Source organism: Bidens hawaiensis, unplaced genomic scaffold, assembly GCF_021521415.1.
Source record: "Bidens hawaiensis isolate Kalapana, Puna unplaced genomic scaffold, B.hawaiensis_p1.1 tig00043456_1, whole genome shotgun sequence".
NCBI lineage: Eukaryota > Viridiplantae > Streptophyta > Magnoliopsida > Asterales > Asteraceae > Bidens > Bidens hawaiensis.
In genome coordinates this window covers 58,368-81,372 of record NW_027497700.1, presented here as the reverse complement: position 1 = coordinate 81,372, position 23,005 = coordinate 58,368, and the positions used below count along the sequence as shown (strand labels likewise).

The 23,005-nt window shown below is 34.6% G+C and overlaps 1 protein-coding gene and 2 pseudogenes across 2 annotated transcripts; all 3 read right to left on the bottom strand.

The window, feature by feature from the left end:
- Window positions 1-255: 255 nt before the first annotated feature.
- On the bottom strand, window positions 256-5,362 carry LOC143594298 (UDP-xylose transporter 1-like; annotated as a pseudogene). The gene is made up of 7 exons (XR_013146313.1): window positions 5,132-5,362; window positions 3,520-3,704; window positions 3,360-3,427; window positions 3,139-3,270; window positions 2,337-2,498; window positions 1,984-2,256; window positions 256-447 (listed from the first exon to the last, which is right to left on the bottom strand). The product of XR_013146313.1 is annotated as a UDP-xylose transporter 1-like (transcript).
- A 987-nt stretch (window positions 5,363-6,349) lies between these two features.
- Window positions 6,350-11,598, bottom strand: LOC143594297 (uncharacterized). Its single transcript, XM_077073635.1, has 14 exons — window positions 11,518-11,598; window positions 9,644-9,790; window positions 9,387-9,498; window positions 9,161-9,274; window positions 8,960-9,064; window positions 8,803-8,886; window positions 8,602-8,717; window positions 8,406-8,507; window positions 8,228-8,341; window positions 8,067-8,123; window positions 7,908-7,974; window positions 6,839-6,892; window positions 6,680-6,754; window positions 6,350-6,601 (listed from the first exon to the last, which is right to left on the bottom strand). The coding sequence occupies exons 2-14, from the start codon at window positions 9,661-9,663 to the stop codon at window positions 6,479-6,481; spliced, it is 1,143 nt and encodes a 380-aa protein (XP_076929750.1). The 5' UTR covers window positions 9,664-9,790; window positions 11,518-11,598; the 3' UTR covers window positions 6,350-6,478.
- Window positions 11,599-16,911: 5,313 nt separating this feature from the next.
- Window positions 16,912-21,886, bottom strand: LOC143594295 (E3 ubiquitin-protein ligase WAV3-like; annotated as a pseudogene).
- Between the last annotated feature and the right edge of the window lie 1,119 nt (window positions 21,887-23,005).

The window sequence follows — 23,005 nt, the reverse complement described above, 5'->3', positions numbered from 1 at the left end:
GCAAAATTTTCGAAGACTTTTCCGGCAAGGTGGTGGCGGTGGGTGGCGGTGGGCGGTGGTGGTTGTAGGAGATAAGTGAAAATTTAAGTGAGTTTTAATTAAGTGGGTTTTCAATATTAAGGTATTAGACAAAAATACCCTCCTTCCTAACCTTCTTAGGAATAACAAACTTCTTATTTGATCCTTTCTCTTATAACTTAACCCTATATATATATATAACCACAACAAAAATAAAAGGCTAAATCAAGTAAAGTGTGACAGCTTTGAATTTTATTTAAAAGAATCAAAATTTGAATATACTCAGTTGAATTAAAAAGGAAATAAACACATTTAATAATCCCTAACAGTCACTATAGATTAAACAAGGGAGTCTTTGGTTGCTTTCTTCACTTCAAAATGATTTTCTTTATCTTGATGTCCCAAAAGAGGGGTGTTACTATCTTTGATCTGAAAAATAATTAAAAAAAAAATATGTATCAATTAAAACAGTTGGTTATATAGTACACTAGTAGTGTTCTCCGCGCATTGCGCGGAAAACTCAGCAACGGACGCAGACATTAAAACACGAATATACAAACACATCGTAGTGACTATCACTTTGACATAAAAAAAAGTTTATCTATATACTAAAAGAACTTTGTTCTCGGTATACAAACACATCGAACGACTATCACTTTGACAAAAAATATTTTTTATCTAAATATTAAAAGAACTTGTTCGGTATTGGTTCGACTCATTACCGTACCAAGGCAATACCGACACTCGTTATATATCTTACAATACAAAATAGATGTTCCATTGTGTATACAACATACATGTATTGCGAATACAAGTCCGTTTTAGGGGCAAGGCGTGGATGTGTTATGACACAAATTATAAAAAATAAAAATTGTAGAGGTTAATATAAAAGTAAACAAATATTGAAAAAGATTATGACACATCTTAAAATCATTAAAACTCTAGGGGGCTAAAGTGCAAACCAAACTCTAGTAGATATGGCATTTCTTTCAACAGAGCATGTTACTAAAGCTAAATTACAAAAGTATCCATACTACCGTAGCTTTATGTTTCCAATTATATATAGTATAATAGGCGGCTCCACTGAATGAAAAAAAAAAAGATTGGGACCACGTAATTTTTTCATTTAATTTTCCTCTTTGACAAGTAGAGCAAATAATCAATATAGTTGGAGGAAAAAAATTTTTCACTAAAACTTACTACAACACTAACATGTAGGATTGCGTGTCTTTTAGACATTGTATACAAAAAATGTGTGTTACCATATTCCCGGGTGTTACGATTGTAAGCAAAAAAAAATTTTTAATTATTTTTTTAGGCAAATTGGATTTTAATGATCCCAACATAATGTAGTTGGCCTATAATAATTCCAACTTTGAAAATAATTATCACTGGTCCCAACTTTCACACTATTTGTTTTCATTGGACCTCCGTTAAAAAAAACTTAACGATGTTAAGTATTTTCTAAATTTCAAACTGATATTTTAGGGCTTTTGATCAGAATTAGGATACGACTCGATTGATGTAAAGCATACCTCCAAACGATGGTCCAAATGATTAAAGGATACTTCAATTCCGCCGTTTAAACTTTTAATTAACAAAAATCAAGTTGTTTGAAGCGTCGTTTCGAGTTCAGTTTTACATCAATCGATTCATATTCTCATTCTGATCAAAAGCCCTAAAACATCAATTTGAAATTTGGAAAAAAAAACTCAGCGTTGTTAATATTTTTTTAACAAATGTCCAATGAAAACAAATAGTATGAAAGTTGAGACCAGTCACATCTATTTTCAAAGTTGAGATTATTATCAGGCAACTGCATTAAGTTGGGACTAGTAAAATCAAATTTTCCTTTTTTTTATTACAACGGTCCTAAGTTTAGAATCCGCTTTACGTTCCCAAAAAGGTTGAGCCAACCCTGACATATGGTTCAAAATTTATGGGATAGGAAGAGAGAAAGGGTACCTGAGAACCTTGAGAGAGATCAATCATTTGTTTCTTTTTGTTTTCATGGGTACAAAAGTAAGAATACAAGCCCATTCCAAGAATGGCAACAAGTATGCCTATGATGTTTCTTTGTGTAAAAGGATCATGTAGCAAAGTATACCCAAATCCAAGAACAAGACACGTTTTTAGATGCCCCAACACTTGGTATGTAACCGGTGACGTCTTCCCGATCACCAAAAATGTACTAAAGTTCACAGAAACCGCAATCAAACATGATGGTATTATAAATCCCTGCAACATTATATAACTTTAATCACATCACCTCAAAAACAACCCATGCATAGTTAACTGAAAAAGGGTGTAAAAGGTACCAAAACAAGAGGTGAATATTTGAAAGCAAAAACATTTTGCTTAGTGAGATATTGATCTACTAAAGGGCCTGTGACAAATAGTATAGCTGCTTGAAATGGTGCTGATTGATACAACAGTTGTGTTGATGACACATTTAGTCTTTTTTGGATTGTGTTTGTCAGCTGAAATTACAACTTTTTGTAAGTATAACTTGAGATGATTGTAAAATAATAAAATGTATAAATATATATATATATATATATATATATATATATATATATATAGGGTGAGGATCCTAAGAGAATTTTTTGAAATTGATAACTTTGAAAATCATTTTGGACCACAAAAAAAAAACCCTTTAAAAAAATTATAAAACAAAAATTTTTATAAAAGTAAAAACCTACAAATTTTTATTTTTCATCCCGGTTTCATAAAAATAAACCCCTCTAGTTATGCACATATATATATTTTTATTTAAACTCAATTTACATAATGTACACATATGTACATTATCATTTATCTTAATTGTACATATGTGTAAAGAATAACTTATATAAACTTAAAAAATACGTATTATACATATATGTATGATTTTGCTAAACCGATATTTTTTAAAATTTTTGTTTATGAACCCAGGATGAAAAATAATATTTTTTTGGTTTTTTTACTTTTTTTATTTTCGCATTCTTTTTTGATTATTTTTTTATTTTTAAAAAAGAGTTTTTTGTGGTCCAAAATGGTTCTCAAAGTTCTCAATTTCAAAATGGTTCTTATATATATATGTGTGTGTGTATGTGTGTGTGTGTAAAATGAGGATCATACAATTTGACCAACACATGTGGTGGCAATAGCTAGAAGGGAGAGAATTGTGCCAGAAAATTTAGTTGAAGATCCGTCACGGATGCTATGCCGACTCCAAGAAGTAGGACGAATAGCGATAACTTTATTTTCTGGCTGCAATTCGTCATGAACCCGAAATAGTTATTACAAATACGTGTTAAACCATAAACCCTGAACTCTAATCCTGTACCATATTTTTTTACCTGAACTGTTTTTTCAAGAAAAGAGTTTCTAGGAGGACGGTAAAAGGTATGATGGCGAGTTTGGTCATCTGGAAAACATGAAACCAAACCAATATAATGAGTTACAATACAATGTGCACAAACACTTGAACTTAACTATTGAGTAATGAGAAGCACAAACCTGATAAAAGCCGATGGAGTTAAAGCCGAGGCTCAAGTTAAGAAAAGCGATGGAAACACCGTTTAGGATACCGAACAGGATCACGGTTTTCATATCAATTTTCTTGTTCTCGAAGAAATTCAAACGGTGCGCGACATGAAGCGTGCAGTATGTTACCACCAAATGCCAACTAGTCAATGTTGTAGCTACACGAAGAAATTTATAATTTCGTTACTTTAGTACATTATATATTGCCTCAACTTACGCGTTTATTTACGTATTTAATCTCATCAAATAATTGTTTGTTTTCAGTTATGAAGATTTAACAATACCTAGGGGTGCCAATCGTGTCGGGTTGATGGTTTGACAGGTTGAATAGTGCAACCCGAACACGACCCATATTTTTATTCGTGTGAAAAACAAAACTCTTTTAACCATTAATTATCCAAACTAGTTAAACTGGTTGGTGGGTGATAACCAAGTTGTAAGCGTGTTAATTGAGTTGTAAATAAAATAAATAGGTTAAACGAGTTAATGGGTCGACCTCTTTAACTAAACATAATGCAGGTCAATCGTCGACCTGTTTAACTAAACGTGCTAAATAGGTAAACCCAAGCACAACCCTTTTTAAAAAAACCCAAAACCTAAATATATTCATGCCATGTTCAGATCGTGTCAGAAACTTTATAACCATTTTTTTTCAAGAGTTATCCCTTTTATTTTTCGTGAATCTATGAGATAGGTGAAATAAAAATGGAAAATTGGATTTTAATAATCCCAACTTAACGCAGTTGGCCGATAATAATCCCAACTTTGAAAATAATTGTCACTGATCCCAACTTTCACACTATTTGTTTTCATTGGATCACCGTTAAAAAAAACTTAACGACGTTAAGTTTTTTCCAAATTTCAAACTGATATTTTAGGGTTTTTGATCGGAATGAGAATACGAATCGATTGATGTAAAACTTACCATCAAACGGTGGTCCAAACGACTAAAGGATGCTTCAATTCCGATGTTTAAAGCGCCATTTCGAGTTAAGTTTTACATCAGTCGATTCATATTCTCATTCTGATCAAAAGCCCTAAAATATCAATCTGAAATTTGAAAAAAACTTAACGTCGTTAAATTTTTTTAACGGAGGTCCAATGAAAACAAATAGTGTGAAAGTTGGGACCAATGACAGCTATTTTTAAAGTTGGGATTATTATCGGCCAACTGCACTAAGTTGGGATTATTAAAATCCAATTTTCCAATAAAAATTGATACTGAACTTATTATAAGAGATGCAACTGGAACATAATTTATAAAACAAATAAACAATCTTAGAAACAGAATTCTACCATATTTGCTTACTCTGCTATGGTATTTTTTAAAACATCAAATATCAAAACTGATTCAGTTAATGTATATTAAATACCAGAAAACTATATGAATGTTGTATTTATTGACTTATTAAATACAATATGGTATTGAAATAATAATTTACTTGAATATTAAATACCATAAAACTATATGAATGTCATATTTATTAACTTAACGCGCAAATATACCTAATCTATACGTGCATTTTAACAAAAAATGGTTATTTGACATGCAAATAAACATAGAAATAACATACATAAACATTACCAAAAGGAAAGCCGAGATTGCTCATCAAGGCCTTGTTGCAAATAACAATTGACACGGATGACGCCACTAATAGAAACAATGCACCAATAACTCCCAACTGGTATCCTGTTAACTCCCCCATATCTTCTTTTCACAACTTACAATTTTACTTTAGTTAAATGCCTGAATTCGACTGCTACTCAAGCGATTTCCGAGCACCTATAAAAATGATGAGTAGTTGAAAAGAAGCAGGAGAATGTGAGATTGAAGGCAAATGGAATGGAATGGAATGGAATGGGTTTATAAGTCATGGTCTGCCATCGACATCGGTTGGTACCTAATATTGCATTTCTTTTTTGTTTGCTTGGATTTGAAGGCAAAACAAAACATGTTTGTATATGTGTTTCTACAGTAGCCGTTATTAAGGTAAGGCCAAGTTGTTGTTGTTATTATTATTATTATTATTATTATTTATTTTTATTTTTTTAAATTTCAAACCACCAAACGTTTGTTTTTAACTTCTTATAGCAGGTAGGATTAGCGGGTTAACGGGTTGATCCTGGAAATAGTGTGACATAAGAACCTAACCTTAACACAATACGCATGTTCATGGGTTGGTACGAGCACGTCGTTTACCTACAAAAAAGTTTATATTATTTTGTATATTAATACATCAAAACTGGAAATTTACAAAAAATAAAAATGTGTATAAAATAATTATCCCAAATTAATTCTCAGTTTCTAAAAGAAAGTATAAAGTACACGGATCAGCCCGCAAATCAATCAGGGCGACCCGAGTCTGCTTAATATAAACCTAATCCTATGAACGTTTTCGCTATGTTTGTATCGTGTCAGAAATTTGTATCTCTAATATTACACCACCAACAATGGTACATAACAAAACTTTACTCTACGACAATAATTATAAAAATAAAAAAAGATTAAACAAAACATGAGTTGTATAAAAAATAGTTACATTAATTAATTTATTAGTTAGGTGGAATGAGTGCATCTTGAATGATACTCCAAACAGCTTGGGTCATGACTCAACAACCTTTGCTTACCAATAATTCAAGTTAATTTTGACATTGATGTAACCCTCTTAACACACATTTGCACTAAACAAAATCTAGAAAAATAAGACCATACAATACTTCCGATTGGGCCAGAAGATCAAACACAACTCATGTCATTTCTAGTCCAACTAAAAGTATATAAGATTATACAAAAGTATTACCAAACACCAACCACAAAGGAACTATGCACAAAAACTGACACATTCTCATCATATCGTGGGATTATATGCTACAGTACGGGCTGAACCGGGTCAATAAACAAACGAAACAATGTACACGGCTTCCTTCCGCTCTATCCCATCTGTTTAAAGTAAGCTTTATCTGCATTTGCAAGCCGATCTTGAAACAACGCCCACTCGCTTTTGCATCTATCTCTTACCCCTTTCCATGGAGCTTCACCGTTCTCAGACTTACCCTGAATTTGTTAAAAAATAATAACAATAATAATATTAATCGATCGCTGTTTAGTATTTCAAACAAAATGATGACTCACCTGGCTACCGAGAGAAGGAACGACTTGATGAATGATCCACTGTGAATCAACAACGCCGATTTTCTCGTGTGCAGGCTGTGAGGTCATAAAGTTGATATTAGTATAAATAATAAGTTACATGACAGGAATATAAAACAGATGATTGACTGATTGACTGACGTTAACGCATCTTCGAAGTGCAAAATCCAAACCCCATCCATGCACCAGATCGTTCTGCAAAAACAAATAAAGTTAATGTTAGAATTATTGTAAATGATAAGATTCGAAGGGTTCTAAGATTCGAACGCATCTTCTACGAGCCAAGCCCGGCTCATGAGCTACTCGAGATAGGCTTGCTAGAAGCTCAAATCAAGTCAAAGTTAAACGAGCTCGATCCTTTAAATAAGCTTGTTTAATAAACGAGCCCAAGCTGAGTTTCAATTATCGAGCTCTTGCAAGCCTAATAATTATATGATTTTCAATTTATGTATTAAATTTATATTTATACAAAACTATTTATTATACATAAAATTATGATAAAATAACTAGTAACTAAATAAAATATATTATGTTATATATCATCATCATCGTACTCAGTATATCCCACCAATAGCAAAGCTATGGTAGGGTCTGAGGAGGGTAAGATGTAGACAGCCTTACCTCTACCCCATAGGGATAGAGAGGCTGCTTCCGGTGAGACCCCCGGCTCGATAGTAGTTTTGCATCAAGCCTTGGACATAAGACACATAACATCAACCATCGGGACACCGACCGATTAGTGCATGTACCCTTGTCTTTCAGCTATCAACGCCACCACATGATGCCTGATTAACCTTCCGCCACTTTTAACGTTATTTTCACAAGATTAGTAAAATAACGTCAAAATTAGTGCAACTTCACTTTTCATATATATTATGTTATATATGAAAAATATAATTAAAAAATATATAAAAAATAATTAATTTGTATAAATTAATTAATAATAAATAAACATTAAGCCGAAAAAACGAATCACGAGCTTGAAAAAAAGAATAACGAGCAGAGCTCGAAAAATAAATAACGGGCCTGACGTATTTGTACGGTCTTATTTTTCTTGAAAGAACGAATCACAAACTGAGCTCGAGCTCTCGTATATCAAAATGAGCGGAGCTCAAGCTTGAGCTCTCATGAGTCAAAACGAGCCAAGCTCAAGCCTAGTTGAGCTCGGGCTTGGCTTGTTTACACCCCTATACTTGATATGTATCTTTACCTGAACCATATGCCACACACACCGCCACGCGGACCGAGAGAATACAGGAGCCATAATCTCTACAAATCTGAATAAAACAAGTAAAACTTGTAGTGAAACCAAATTATCATGCATTACAACTCGTGTGTGTGTGTGTGTGTGTGTATAAAGAGAGAGTACGCTGCACATGGAGGCAAACGAGGATCACTGCACCATCCCGGTTTCTCTTCTGTATCCCTATAAACCAGTAAAGACATATATAACTTAAAGCACGGCCCACATTAAAGAACTATTTCATGAAACATTATACAAATATAAATAACTAAACAATCATAACCTACTTGTGAACTTCCTTATCACCTCTCCGCTTTGTCATTTGCCAAGTTAATCCATTATTAGGTTCAAGACCCGGTTGAGAAATCTCCAAACCATGCTTCTTTATCAACTGAATATACCTAAAACACACACATAATAAATTGAATTCTCAATTTACAATCAAGAAATAAACGACAAAAATACCTGTCTGCGTTAAAGTGTTCAACACCGAGGTCTTCATCCCAAATGAAAATATACTCATACGCTGCTACAACATCAGGATGCAAAAACCTCTTTGCATACCACCTGTTAAAAAAAGTTAGATACAATAAAACCTTAAAAAGTAAAACATGTAAATAACAAGTTTGTTATAACAGAAACTCAACCATACAGTCCATACCACTTGGTTTGTTTCTGAACGCTGATGTGGATTGCCTGCTTTGACCACTCATATTGGTCCCACTCGGTGACTACGCCATCATAGTGAAAAAGCAAGATTTGGAAATCCCCAGAAAACTACAAAGAGTCATATGATCAAACTTTAGTATCCTCAAATAAGTATAAGATTTAATAAAAATGGATATATTTAATATTGTGGAACCTTTTTTATTGATGCATCAATATTGTCCCTTTGACCCCAACCGACAGTGAAAGTCACCAAGTACTTTGGTTTTTTCTTGAAGTCCTGAAAATCCCACATTTTAAAATACAGTTCAAGTTATAAAAATATAAACCGAAGTAAACATAAGAAAGCATACTTCACTAGGTTCGCCCCATAATCTTCTCAAATATAAGTCGGTTTCTGCAACCACAATTCCCGGAGGCAATGTCTCAGCACCCCGAGGATTTGTTGGAACATAAATCTGGTACACAGGCATAATGTAATTAAAGTGCTCAATTAAAAACCAATTTTTCTGACTAATAATTCAAATGGTGACTAAAATCCTTAGAAAATATACCTTAGGTGTATTACTAGAACCAAGATTTTCAGGGAAACTGCGTTCAAGGGCTTTAGAACGGTCCTCACGCATTGTTACATCAAATGGTGAATAAATACTAGAAGGTAAAATAACCTGCAATGATGTTATTACAGTAAATTGAAATTCAAATAAATGGTTTATGTGGTGAAAATATACCCAAGATTCAGAAGTAAACAAATAAATGGTTTATGTGGTGAAAATATACCTTGGTGAGAGAGACAGATGGGAAAGAAACACCAATAAAATATCCAACTACAATTCCCATAATTGTGGTTATAATTAGTTTCCCGCCACCATTTGACTTCTTGAAAACACCACTAGATCAAAAATAACAAAAGTGATTACTCAATATGGCTCAAGTGACTCAGCCAAACAAAACTCACATCTTTTTAGAAAAATCAACGAGTGTGATCCAATGTTTAGTGTGTGTGTGTATGTGTGTGCGCGCGCGCATCAACTGACCTGCGATACACGCCTTTCATTGTGTTACAAGTGACAAATGCTAAATGTCAATCTCCAGGTAATTATAAGAGCAGCTCCCAATGAGCTTACAAAATCCACCAAAATGCTAGAGGGCTAAATAAAAATTTGGAACACAGGCTAGAATACCTGAAAAGTTGAAACCATGAAAAAATACATATTAAATTCCAGATAGTGTCAATGCATATAACAATTAATTATACAAAACAAGGGATGAATTGTTGGATTTAGTAAAACTAAGTAAACTAAACAAATTGCATTCTTGATGGAGCTAAACAATAAAATGAGCTCTAAGTATTTTATCCTTCATTTTATCCAAGAAAGTATCAGTCATTTTTATTTTTAATTCTCTTTCTTATCTTATAAAAGATTTACTGCAATTTCAATTCTTCTCAGGTTTCAAAAGGATGATTATTTTGATATTATATGCATGGGTCCATTACATTTTTGTAGGTTGGGCCAGCATATTGCTCTTTTTCTGGTACCTAACTTGCTCTATAAAGTTGGTAATACTTGGTACAAATTGGAAGTTTTTCATTCAATAATCATTATACACATAGTTATTAAAAGCGACAGGCGCAAAAAAAAGCGAGGGCCTGAGAAAAAAAAAAGCGCACTTAAATAAAAAAAATTAAAGATATATTGTGTATATGAAAAATAACATTATTCTTTAAATAAAATTAATAAAGGCTATTATATAACATTTAAATCATCTTTTTATTTAAAGGCAACATTTAAATCATCTAATTAGTACCAGAAGTTCTAAAGTAGTCAAGATTCAAATGCAATTCCAAAATTTGAATAACAAAATGTTGAATGTAATTCCTTTGACCTCTCCTAGATCTAAGTTTCAATCGCAGTCCTTGCGTTTCTTTTGCTAGGTTTTTACCTTCTCATGTTCCTGTCCTACACTATGCCGAAGCACTCGCCTAGGAACCAGAAGCCCATTTATTGAGCATCACCTGAAATAATGGACCTAGGTGCAAGAAGCGAGGGCTTTTAATAACTAGGGGTGTGAGTGGTGCGGTTTTGGGCTAAAACCAAACCGAAAACCAAAACTTCGGTTTTTGGTCTTTTAAAATCGTTTGGTTTCGGTTTCGGTTTTTTCGGTTTTTGCCATTTGAGCTTGAAAATTTTAGGCCGAAAATAATGAATTTAGGTAGAAATAATTCTGTTAATTGTTAACTAATAGACTATTATACATTTGGCCAAAAGTTTTTGAGTTGCATATTTATTAAATTCTTATAAATTACTTTAAAAAAATAAAAAACTAAAAAAAAGTAAAAATCTAGAAATTAGGTCCGGTTATTTCGGTTTTTATCATAAGCAAAACCAAAACCGAACCGTACCGTTAGTTCGGCTTTTACAAACACAAAAACCAAACCGTCGGTTTTTGTTACGGTTCGGTTTGGATTTTTCGGTTTCGAATCGATTTATTCCTAATTTCCTATTATCAACTATATGATTATACATAAATAAAAAAAACAAATCACTATCCATAAAATAAAATGTAGCAATAAGCATAGGCATAAATTAATCCATTCTATCATTCTCCATATCAGCATTAATTAACATTAACACTAAGCAATAATAAGACATAATAAACTCAGTTTACTATTAGCTCAAACTAGATCCACATCTAAAACGGATCCAAATTCAAATCACACTGATCCAAACTTACAGAATCATAACCATAACTGTATCAATAGATCGATCAAATTCATACGAAATGTGAAAGAAGAACACGTCAGCAAGTCAATTAAGCACAAATTGGTGTACAGTGAAGCATAATAATAATAATCAATTTTGAAAATAAATGAGAAATTAAATTAATTAGGGTTTGCAGATATACTTACAGTATGTTTGTTTGTTTGTTTGTTTCAGGTGAAAGCGACGCCGTTTTCCGGTTCCTGAGAAATCGGTATGAATATGATTATATATCTATGTTTATATATAATGAGAAGTATTTTGATGTGTTGGTTTTAAATTAAGACAAAAAAAAAGTGAATAATCAGCATGTTCCTATTCGAATATTTATTTAAGATTTTATCAATCAATCAATCAATCAATCATGCCCAGTAAAATCCCACCGACAGCAAAGCTATAAGTAGGGTCTGGGGAGGGTGGGATGTATGCACACCGTACCTCTATCCAAAGGAATAAAGAGGTAGCTTCCAGAGAGACCCTCGGCTCTAAGAACATGTGTATGAAGCAAAATAAAGGAAATCAAAGTTTAACAGTTATATAAAAACTACTACTACTTATAATAATATTAATAATAAGATCACAGTTTAACAGCTATATAAAAGCTAATAATAATTATAATAATAATAATAATATATGTAAGGGAAATACCATTATGGTATGTGACCAAAATAAGTTAAGTCTAAGCCTTAAGGTATTCAATTCTCTCTAAAAATCCTTAACTTTAATTCTACTTCTTCACGAATTCCTATCCTCAACCATGTCCTCGGAGAGGTTTAGGTATATCAAATCATGCTTAATCCTCTCATCCCAAGTCAATTTCGGTCGTCCTCTACCCCTCCTCCCCTCTATGGTAATGTTTTCTACGGATCTAACAGGATTCGTCGTCTGTCTTCTCTTTACATGTCCAAACCATCTCAATCTCCACTCTCTTATCTTGTCTGCTATGTTCGCCACCCCTAATCTCTCGCGAAACACATCGTTTCTTATTCGGTCTAGCCTTGTGTGCCCACACATCCAACGTAGCATTCTCGTTTCTGCTACCTCCATCTTCCGCACTTGTGCCTTCATGATGGCCCAACAATCTGTTCCATATAGCATTGCAGGTCTAACTGCCACCCTATAGAATTTTCCCTTTAGTTTAGTCGGGAAACTCTTGTCGCACAATATACCTGTGGCTGCTTTCCATCTACACCATCCTACCTGAACTCGGTGGGTCCCATCACTGTCTAATTCCCCATCGCTCTGTACAAATGATCCTAAATACTTGAACTTCGTTACCTACGGGACCACCTGCCCTTCAATTGTGATCTGTGCGTCTTCATTGTCGTTTATCCCACCAAAATCACAGTGGAGGTACTCCGTCTTAGATCGGCTAATCTTTAAACCTTTTGTCTCTAAGGTTGTTCGCCACTCCTCAAGCCTCATCTTTAGATCTTGTTTTTTCTCAGCAAGTAACACAATATCGTCTGCGAACATCATGCACCACGGGAGAGTCCCCTGAATCGACTTTGTAACACAATATCGTCTGCGAACATCATGCACCACGGGAGAGTCCCCTGAATCGACTTTGACAACTCATCCAAGACTACTGCAAAAAGGAACGGGCTCAACGCTGACCCCTGGTGAAGACCTACCTCTACAGGAAAGAAATCAGTATCCCCCACTGGCGCACGGACACTTGTTTCACTCCCGGTATACATATCCATAATTATCTCTATGTATTTCCTGGGCACTCTTCTACCCTCCAAGCACTCCCAGAGCACCTGTCGTGGCACACTGTCGTAGGCCTTTTCTAGGTCAATAAACACCATATGTAGATCACGTTTCTTCTCCCTATACTTTTCCATTAATCTTCTTATAAGGTGTATTGCCTTGTGGTGGAACGCCCCGGCATGAAGCCAAATTGGTTGACCGTAACCTGAGTTTCTCGTCTAAGTCTAACCTCAATCACTCTTTCCCATAGCTTCATAGTATGACTTAGTAGTTTGATTCCTCGGTAGTTACCACAACATTGGGCGTCTCCTTTGTTCTTATAGATAGGAACTACAACGCTGCTCCTCCACTGGTCTGGCATCTTACCTGATTTAAGAATACTATTGAACAGAGTAGTTAACCACATGACTCCTTCCTCCCCCAGACACTTCCACACCTCGATGGGTATGTTGTCTGGGCCAACCGCCTTAGACCTTCCCATCCTCCTAAGTGCATCCTTCACCTCTTCTCGTGTGATCCGTCGGCAGTAGCAGTTATTCGATTGTTGTCGTTGAAAGTTTGTGTTGTCATGTTCTTCTTGGTAAGCTCTCCCATTGTTAAAAAGATTGTGGAAGTAGGTTTGCCATCTTAGCTTGATGTCCTGCTCCTTGACCAGTACATGCCCATCTGTATCCTTTATGAACTTCACCGGTCCTAGATCTTGCCTTCTACGCTCCCTGGCTTTGGCAATCTTAAACATAGCATGTTCCCCCTCTTTTGTTTCTAGACTTTCATACATCCGTTTAAAGGCCGCCTTCTTTGCTTCCGCCACTGCCTTCTTCGCCTCTATCTTGGCCGTTTTGTAGCTGTCCCTCAATTCCACTCGCTCCTCCTCATTCGTGCACCTCATTAGCTCCCTAAAACATCCTAGTTTGTCCCTTATCTTGTCTTGCACTGCGTCATTCCACCACCAAGACTCCTTATACCCACTTGTCTTTCCTGTTGTGACCCCGAGAGTCTCCTTTGCTACTTGGATGATCTTTGTCTCCATAGCTTCCCATATATGAGTTGAGTCCCCATTTAATCGAGCCCGCGTATGCAGTATGAGTTTATCCTTAAAAAGTAGGAGATTTTCGTCCTTCAAATTTCCCCATCGAATTCTCGGTGTACCTTTCTTCTCTCGAACAGTCAGCTTATTTCTGAAGGCTATATCTGTCACTAGAAGTCGATGTTGAGTCACAACTGCCTCCCCAGGTATGACTTTGCAATCCTTCCACCAACGTCGGTCTCCTTGCCTCATCAAAAGGTAGTCAATTTGCGTGTCGCGTCCGCCACTGTTAAAAGTGATTAAATGAGAATCTTGTTTCCTAAAATAAGAATTTATAATACCTAGGTCATGTGCCACCGCAAACTCTAGAAGATCTGTTCCGGTCTCATTCCTATCACCAAAACCGAAACCCCCATGTACGGCTTGAAAACCATCGTTAGCCTTACCAATGTGTCCATTAAAATCACCTCCTATGCAAATCCTCTCCCCCTAGGTATGCCCCCTACCACTGCGTCTAGGCAATCCCAAAATTCTCTCTTTTCCTGATCCCCTAGGCCTACATGAGGCGCGTAGGCGGAGACTACTGCCACAACTTCCTCTCCTAGTACTAATTTCAACACAATAATCCTGTCATTATGTCTTATCACCTCCACCACACTAGTGTGTATTTCCTTAGCCACTATAAACCCCACTCCATTCCTAGCTCCATCAGACCCCGAGTACCACAACTTATACCCATTACACTCAGCCCCTCTATGTCCTTTTCACTTAGTCTCCTGGAGGCATGCTATCTGAACCCTACGTCTTTTAAGCACATCTACCAATTCTAGCAACTTACCATTTAATGTTCCTACATTCCAAGAAGCCAAACGCAATAAACGCTCCCTATCTTTACTCTTTCCTACACCCCTCGTTTCAATTGATTGATAATCAGAAGGCTGAGGTGTCCACGTTACTGTCTTCTGTCCATCGCTATCTGTTTTTTTTTATTATTCTTTGCTAATGATAAGTGATATCACTATTAAGTTTTGATTAAAAGTTAAAAAGACTTAAAACTATGAGTTCGTTTTGTTTTTCTTCATGACCATTTGTAGTGGATGAAGCTTCTTTGTGGACGTTATGCAACATGTAGCGTTAGGTTAACATAAGACTATAAGAGTTTTTTTTGCTAAAATTGGTGTAATGGATGAGCCATTTCAATCATTGACACATCAATATTTTTTTTAGCTTTTAATAAGAATAAAAATAAATAAAAAATAATTAGATTATAATCTTCTGATATGAATTTTGGAATACAGAGGCTAATTCTTTGGCCCAAAACCACTACAAAGTGAATGGTACTATGACCATTTCGCTATATCTACTCAACTGATCACTAAACAAACACAAGGGTTTTGTAGCTGCTTTTCTACTTCAACTTGTTGCCGGAAAACCTGGGGTGCATACATCCACTTCTACTTTATTCTTCTTTTTCTAAAACCATTTCTTTTATTTATCAAAAAAACATGGTCTAATAAAAAACAAGTGTTGATTATAAGACTTTATAAGACTATGAATAATGACGTATGCCCGTTAAAAGACATTTTTGTCACATCAATGTTAACAGTCAACACTGAATTTTTTAGAAAAATGTGTAAATAATTAATGTTTTTTTAATCGTTACCCAAATTAATTTTTATTTCAATATTATAAATAATATAAAAAGATATGTTTTTATGCCACATTTAATTAACATTTAAAAACATATATTTTCATTAATATTTGAAAATAGAGTATACATATATATATATAGGTATATATATGTAGATCTAGACCCTTAGATTAAAGATCTAGTGGTTGAGATTGGTGGTTTTCAAAATAGCAAATAGTTTCCTATGATCAAGGATTTAGGTCACATAGTTTCCTAACTTTAAATTTTATGCCCTTCCTACTCTTCCTACAAAACTATGTATTTTTATTTTAACCATTTTCTATATATGGATATATATATACACACATAAGTAACAAAAAACTTGAAAATACTTGAAAATGTTGGTAAGTTGGCTTGTATGGTTGTCCCCATCGTAACATTTTGATGATATTGCTTAAGAGATTTTATAAACAATTAAGAAGATTAGAGAATAATATACGTGTGTTGGGGTGAAGTGTGATATATGTGAAGCTCAAAAAGTAAACGTTTAAAATTTGCATGCTCAAAAAAATGACCGTTAATTGTGATGGATTAATTCTTATCCCACGTGGGTTTTCTATTTGACCGTTATTAGCCGTTTGTTTTGTTGAGAATAAGGTGGAGCTGGAATGTTCAACGTGGGATGATTTATTCAAGCTTACCAAGTCTTTAGTTTAAGTTGTTATTTGCTTTTTATGTTTCCTATTATTTGGCTTTCAGTTATTTCTTTTCATGTATTTAAAGGCTATTTGGCCATTATCAATGCAGTAGATTTACGTTCTGTTTTCTAAGTTATAACTACCAAATATCAAATTGCACATCAAAAAGGAAATAATCAATTGTACAAAAATAACCGTTCATTCATTGGTCAATACTATGTTGGTATCGTTATAAAAACGCCATTGACACATAAAGGTGGTACTACTAACATTGAATTCGAAATTCAATGGCAATGATGATTATATAGTTGATAAAGATAATTAGCTTGTTTACCTTGTTTATGAACTATCAAAGTGTTAGTTAATCTCTAACTACATTCACTTCACTGTAACATCCTACATACCACTTGCACTACCAATATTGTTCAATTGTTCGTTTTGCCCACAATAGATTGTCCGTCTAAGAAGTAGAAACTCACAATTTTTCGTTTAACCCAGTAGAGACTTCAGACTTCCCATAAGGATACTCGCCATGAGCACGCTTAACTGTAGATATTTCATATACACCACAACCAAGTAAATGTTGGAAAACTTGTATTATAAATTCCAGAAAATAAAACGAAAATAAACGAAACAGTAAACCGGGCTTGTGTTTAACACAATTCCCTTAAACAGATTATCGGTCTGTTCCCACGGTACTCCGGTTTGAAACAGAATCGGTGCTCTACCGGACTCGTACACTTGCCTGAAACAAAATCGGAAATAATATTGCTGCAGAGAAGTAAAAGAAGAAGTGTGTTTGATTTTGGTGTGTCTACAAATGAATAATGGTCATGGTATTTATAACCAAGAGTCATAACCATACAATCAACTCTTAGTTATGACCATTAAAGAATATTAAATAATAATAATAATACTCATCTAATGACCATAATCAAAAAGAATTGAAACTGAAACACAATAATCATAATCATTATGATTATTATTAATGGTATTGACTAGACCAACATACGTTGGACGCGGGCTCGGGTTTTCGGACTTGCATTCGTGTGGGCACGCACGAGTTCGATGAATTTCTAGTCCAGAAACCCAAATTTGCACCCCCCCTGCGCGTGCGTAGAACTTGTGGTAAAACATGTCACAAATAATTCAAATAGGTGTAAGGGCTTCACCTTATAAACCATTCATTATTTTGTGCCCAATCCGATGGGACAAACATTAACAACTTCCACCACTTCCTTCATTCACACACTTAAAACTTCCAACAGTAAATACCTTGTATTTAAATTTTAGATTTAGAGGATAAACCCAAACAAAGTGAGAAAAATTGTCGATTAACACCCGACAATATTTATAATCCGTTAATACATTAGCGGGCTGCTTGTTACGTTTGTTGTTTTATGTTTCTCATTTATTTCCTTGTTGGGTCGCTTAGTACATTAAAACATAGTTTATGGGCCGTTTATATTAAGTTCTAAGATTGGGCCCATTAGATTGATTAATGTGTAATCGGGCTGCTTGTTTGTTTGGGCTGTAGGCCTACAAACAAACCAAATTGGAGAGATGACTTGTGTTTGAATCTAGGGATGAAAGTCTCGATCATGAAAAATTGTAAATTTTTGGTACCGGTATCAGAATGGTACCGGTATTGAAGGTAAAAAATCAAGAAATACCATTATCGGTACCGAAACTTAAAGTATCGGTACCAGTACCGAATTTGCTCATCCCTATGAGTCCCTTTAAATCTTGAAAAGTGTGACAACTAATATAATCGAACAAGCTAACCATGAAAATTAAAAAACCAAACTATCAATAATCATATATTAAATAAATATTCATAAGATTCAAACTTGTTAATATTCTTACATTACTTGTTCACTTAAAACTAATCAAAACCAATTGGAATAAATATACCCAATCTTTTTAAAGCTATAACGAAAACATAAACTTATATTAAAAAAGTTACCTACTCCCATCATTTAAGCACTTTTTATTATTGGATGATGTAGTAATGGGATTAACCATTGATGTTGAAGGACATATTATGAGATACGTTAATCATGTCCACCATTGTCTGTGTTTGGTAACTGTGTATCTCACTTGTCACCTCGGTCGAGTCACCCCTAGTCGTGGGCCGCTGCCACGAGTGCGAGCTCAAGCCCGACAGCACATAAGCCCGACCCGAATACTCAAACATAGCACGGTTCACCATTCTCACTTTCATTTCCCTCAACTCGGCCATCAAACCAACAACTAACAAATCACCTCCACGGCCCGACACAGAATCCTCCATCTTTTTTACACAATCTTCCAGTAACGACACTGCTGATGTTAAATTACCACTTTCGGCCATCGTTTGGGCCTCAGCTACCGCCTCAGCGGCCCTAAGCCTATTCTTTTGTCGGTCAACTTCTATTGATACTTTTTGCTCTCCAAAAATTTTCTCGGGCCTCGAGATCACCACGTCTTCGTTTCCACCACTCATGACCATTGTTTTCTTTATCGGGTCCACATAAATAACACTAAATTTCACCAATGACATTTCGTTACCCAATTTTTCAACCGGAATATCCATTTCTACGAGAAAATCTCTCTGTTCTTCAGCGAATAAATCGCCAACTTCAATATAACCCAATCTTCTATTATCATCCATACCCGCTTTGTAACTCCCGGCTTTAATAGACCCAAGACGTAACACGGGATGAACACACTCGACTTCAACTCGCAAGTCTTGAACCACAACACTCAAAAGCCCGCCGATACACTGAGCAAAAGCATCTTGTATCACATTCTCGTCTTCTATAAACGAAAACATCCCTCCCGAATGCTCAGCTATAGAGTGTAGCGAACGAGCATCATGATCCACACCAAACCCAAATGTGTGAATGGGTATGCGAGTTTCGCCTTTTTTAACTTGAATAGAAGATAAAATAGCCCGGTAATCAGTGAAGATTCTGTCTTGCCGTCCGACAACAATATCATGCTACTAACGGGATTCTTGAATTTTCGATCATTCATCACTTTGGCTCCCTTTACTAGGCCCTCGGCTATATTGGTCCCACCGTCAGCAACCAACGAGTTAATCATTTGTAAAGATTCTTGTTTCCCACTTTCAGTCATACGACGAAGTGGGAAAAGGCGATGAGCTATAGAAGAAATGACTATAACCGAAAGTCGATCACATGGACCGAGATGTTGTACTAAAAAACACATAGCTTGTTTTAGTAACACAATCTTTGTGCCCCCCATGCTACCACTAATATCAAGAACAGTCACTAGATCTATCGACGCACGATTGTTGAGATTTCGTTTAATGACAGGAGCTTTGATATTAATCAAGATACCAAAATCATCAAAGGAAGATGATCTTGCTATTTCAGAGACTTCAGGATATGTTTCCATCTCTATTTCTTCATTAAAATCGGAATCACTAGATAATATGTTGTCCTCTTTCGGGACGACTAGTTCATCATCATCATTAAAGATTGGAGGCTCTACAACTTGGGATAAAAAGTATTCGTTACTACCAGCGTGCAATTGTTGTGGCGGTATACCACCTTGGGACCATGGATTGGAACTTGAACTTGAATTCACACAAGAACCGGGATTCTTTAAGGGGATTTCTTTCCATTTTGCACGACAGACGGGACATACTCGGTTTCCATGTTTTACATTTGATGTAATGCAATGGAAATGGAAGGAATGTGAGCATTCCGCTGTGAAGATTGCGTGGCTGTTGGTTGTTTTCAATCCAAACAAAATTTGTTTAATAAAAATTACAAATTTGGAAATATAGGTATACTAATTTGTAAACATTGGAAAATAATAATGCATTTGATGTATTAAAGATTACGCGTATATTATAGTATGCATCATACTTCAATGATCCTTGTTATCGACATCTTATCGTTAAGGTTTCGTAGTGATGCTTGTTGGTTCACTTTATTCCAAATCTGTTTTTCCTAGAAAAGATTGTACATCTCATGAATGAACATCAATTCGAAGCCTAGTGAAGAAGTAACAATATTTTGACCTCAAATCAAACATGCTTTATACAAAATACAAAAACCTTTTTTATATGATTTTTTGATATTGAACAATTAAGTACTGATCTTTTGAAAGTTAAATAGAATATCACATAAGATCGATCAAGATCATGCAAGTTGTTAATCACTTTCGCGTAATGACTAGATGTCTTTCTGGCCAACTAGTGTTAAAAGTTATTATTCTTAGTGATAAGAAAACTAGAAGCTTTTTAAAGTGAAGAACATTAAGCAAATGATGTTCCATCAAGGAACTAAAGAAAAGCATATGCATCATATAGTCAAAAGCTAAAGAATTTATACTCTTTTCAAAGATAAACTTACTTTCATCATCTATTCATCTTTATGCTTCACAAGTACTAAAGCCAAAAAGTCTTAATTCAAGTATGAAAAAGAGACAGGTAGGTTTTGTGTGTGAAAGTGAAGGTGTTGACCAAACAATTGTTCTATATCCATCAATAAGGCTATGCGTAGTGAAAGGGCTACAAATTGGGGCGTTTTGCGCCATGTGACGCCCAGTTAGCAAGAGGTGAGAATTTGTTTTTGGGGTGTAATGGTGTAGGGGCTACAATAGTAATATAATAATAATATATATACATATATATATATATATATATATCTTACACATATATATATATATAATAATATATATATATATATATGCAAATGACAGAGACATGAGGGCGAGAAGAACTCCCCGCCCCTTTTCGCCCATTTATCGCCTGGGGGGCGGTGTTCGCGCCCTTCTCGCCCCATTTCGCCCATACTCGAGCCCCACTACACTCGGCCTAAGTACTATATATTAATTTTATGATTTTATCAATACTAGTAGCAAATTTAAACCAGTATGTAACTTAAATAAAAAATTGTTGTACATGTAAAAATTGATGTGAAAGAAGATAACCTTAAAGGGTCCATCACACCATTAAGATTTAAAAACTACATGATAAAAAAAACAAAACAAAACATCACTATCTACATGTGACATCCCCACCATATGATGTACAAGTAAAGATTTATCATAAGTCATAACCACAATAACCAGCCACTAGTAAAGAATCTCTTAATCACAATAAAATATTGTAATAATTAATCAAACAACTAACATAATCTTTTTTTTTTTAATTGAAATTTTACTCGTACTATACTTTTACACCGATAACTCTATATGATAAAATCATACATAATAAGGGAAACTAGATTCAAAAGTACCTCTGACGAAGATATAACGCCAGATTTGGACACATAGATACCGGAAGACAAAGGAGTCGGAGTGGTCGCCTTTTGACGAAGAACGTCTGAGCTTCTTGGCAGCGACTCGGCGTCGTAGGTTGTTTTAAACACGTCAATGCATGTGCTTAGCCCTAGAGCAAGCTTCATCTTCCTCCATTTACTTTCACCTCCCATGATTTGAATGATACAAATTATAAAACAAATCTTATATTTATAGAATAATATTATGATGAGAAGAATGGACAGATCTTAAATGTTAAGAAACATTCTTATTCTTGATCAAGATTTGATGAATGAAAATAAGGTGATTGCTTTGAACTTATATATATAGTAAAAGGGGTGAGAGGAAAACCACTTTTATGGGCAATCTTCTGTCACCAAATAATTAATTTAATTATGCATTTAATAATTTTAGCAATTATATTGTATTAACTTTTTGTAACTTGTATCGAATTTGACTAATTAATAACTGTTCAAATGTTAAAACAATATTGGCAACTTGATTTTTTAACAAAATTTAGTAACTTTTATGAATAAGTAACAAACCTAGCTAACATTTTGTGTCTTCTGATACTAATCTTGTAACAAAATTTGTAAACAATTAGTTTATTAAAATATACCTAGTCACTAGGGGTGCAAACGAGCCGAGCTGCTAGTGAGCTACTCGAGATCGGCTCGATCGAACCGAGCTTAAACGAGCTCGAGCCTAAAAGAAAGCTCGTTTAATAAACGATCCCGAGCTTCACTTATCGAGCTAGAACCGGCTCGCGAGCCTAAACGAGCCTCTCATATATATATATATATATATATTATAAATAGATATATAAATATATACATATATATTTATGAATTATTAATTGATATATAATTTTATGAAAAAAAAAATAACATATATTATTTTATATACAAAGTTATAATGAAAACAAAAACTACGTAACGAGCCGAGCTCAAGCTTTATAAATAAAGAATAAAACGAGTCGAGCTCGAGCTCCTTATAAGTTAAACGAGCTGAGCTCGAGCCTGGTTAAGCTCGGGCTCCACCGGCTCCTTTGCACCCCTACTAGTGGTCACGAAGTTGCTAGGAAGTTATACTCAAACATGTTAATCATGAAAATAAAAAACCAAACTATCACTTATCTGATAATAAACAAATGTTCATAAGATTCAAACTTACTAATATCCTTACATTACCAATCAAATCCAATTGGAACAAATATACTTAAACTTTGTAAAACTAAAATGAAAACATAAACTTAAATTAACAAGCATACTTTCTCATATCATCTAAGCACT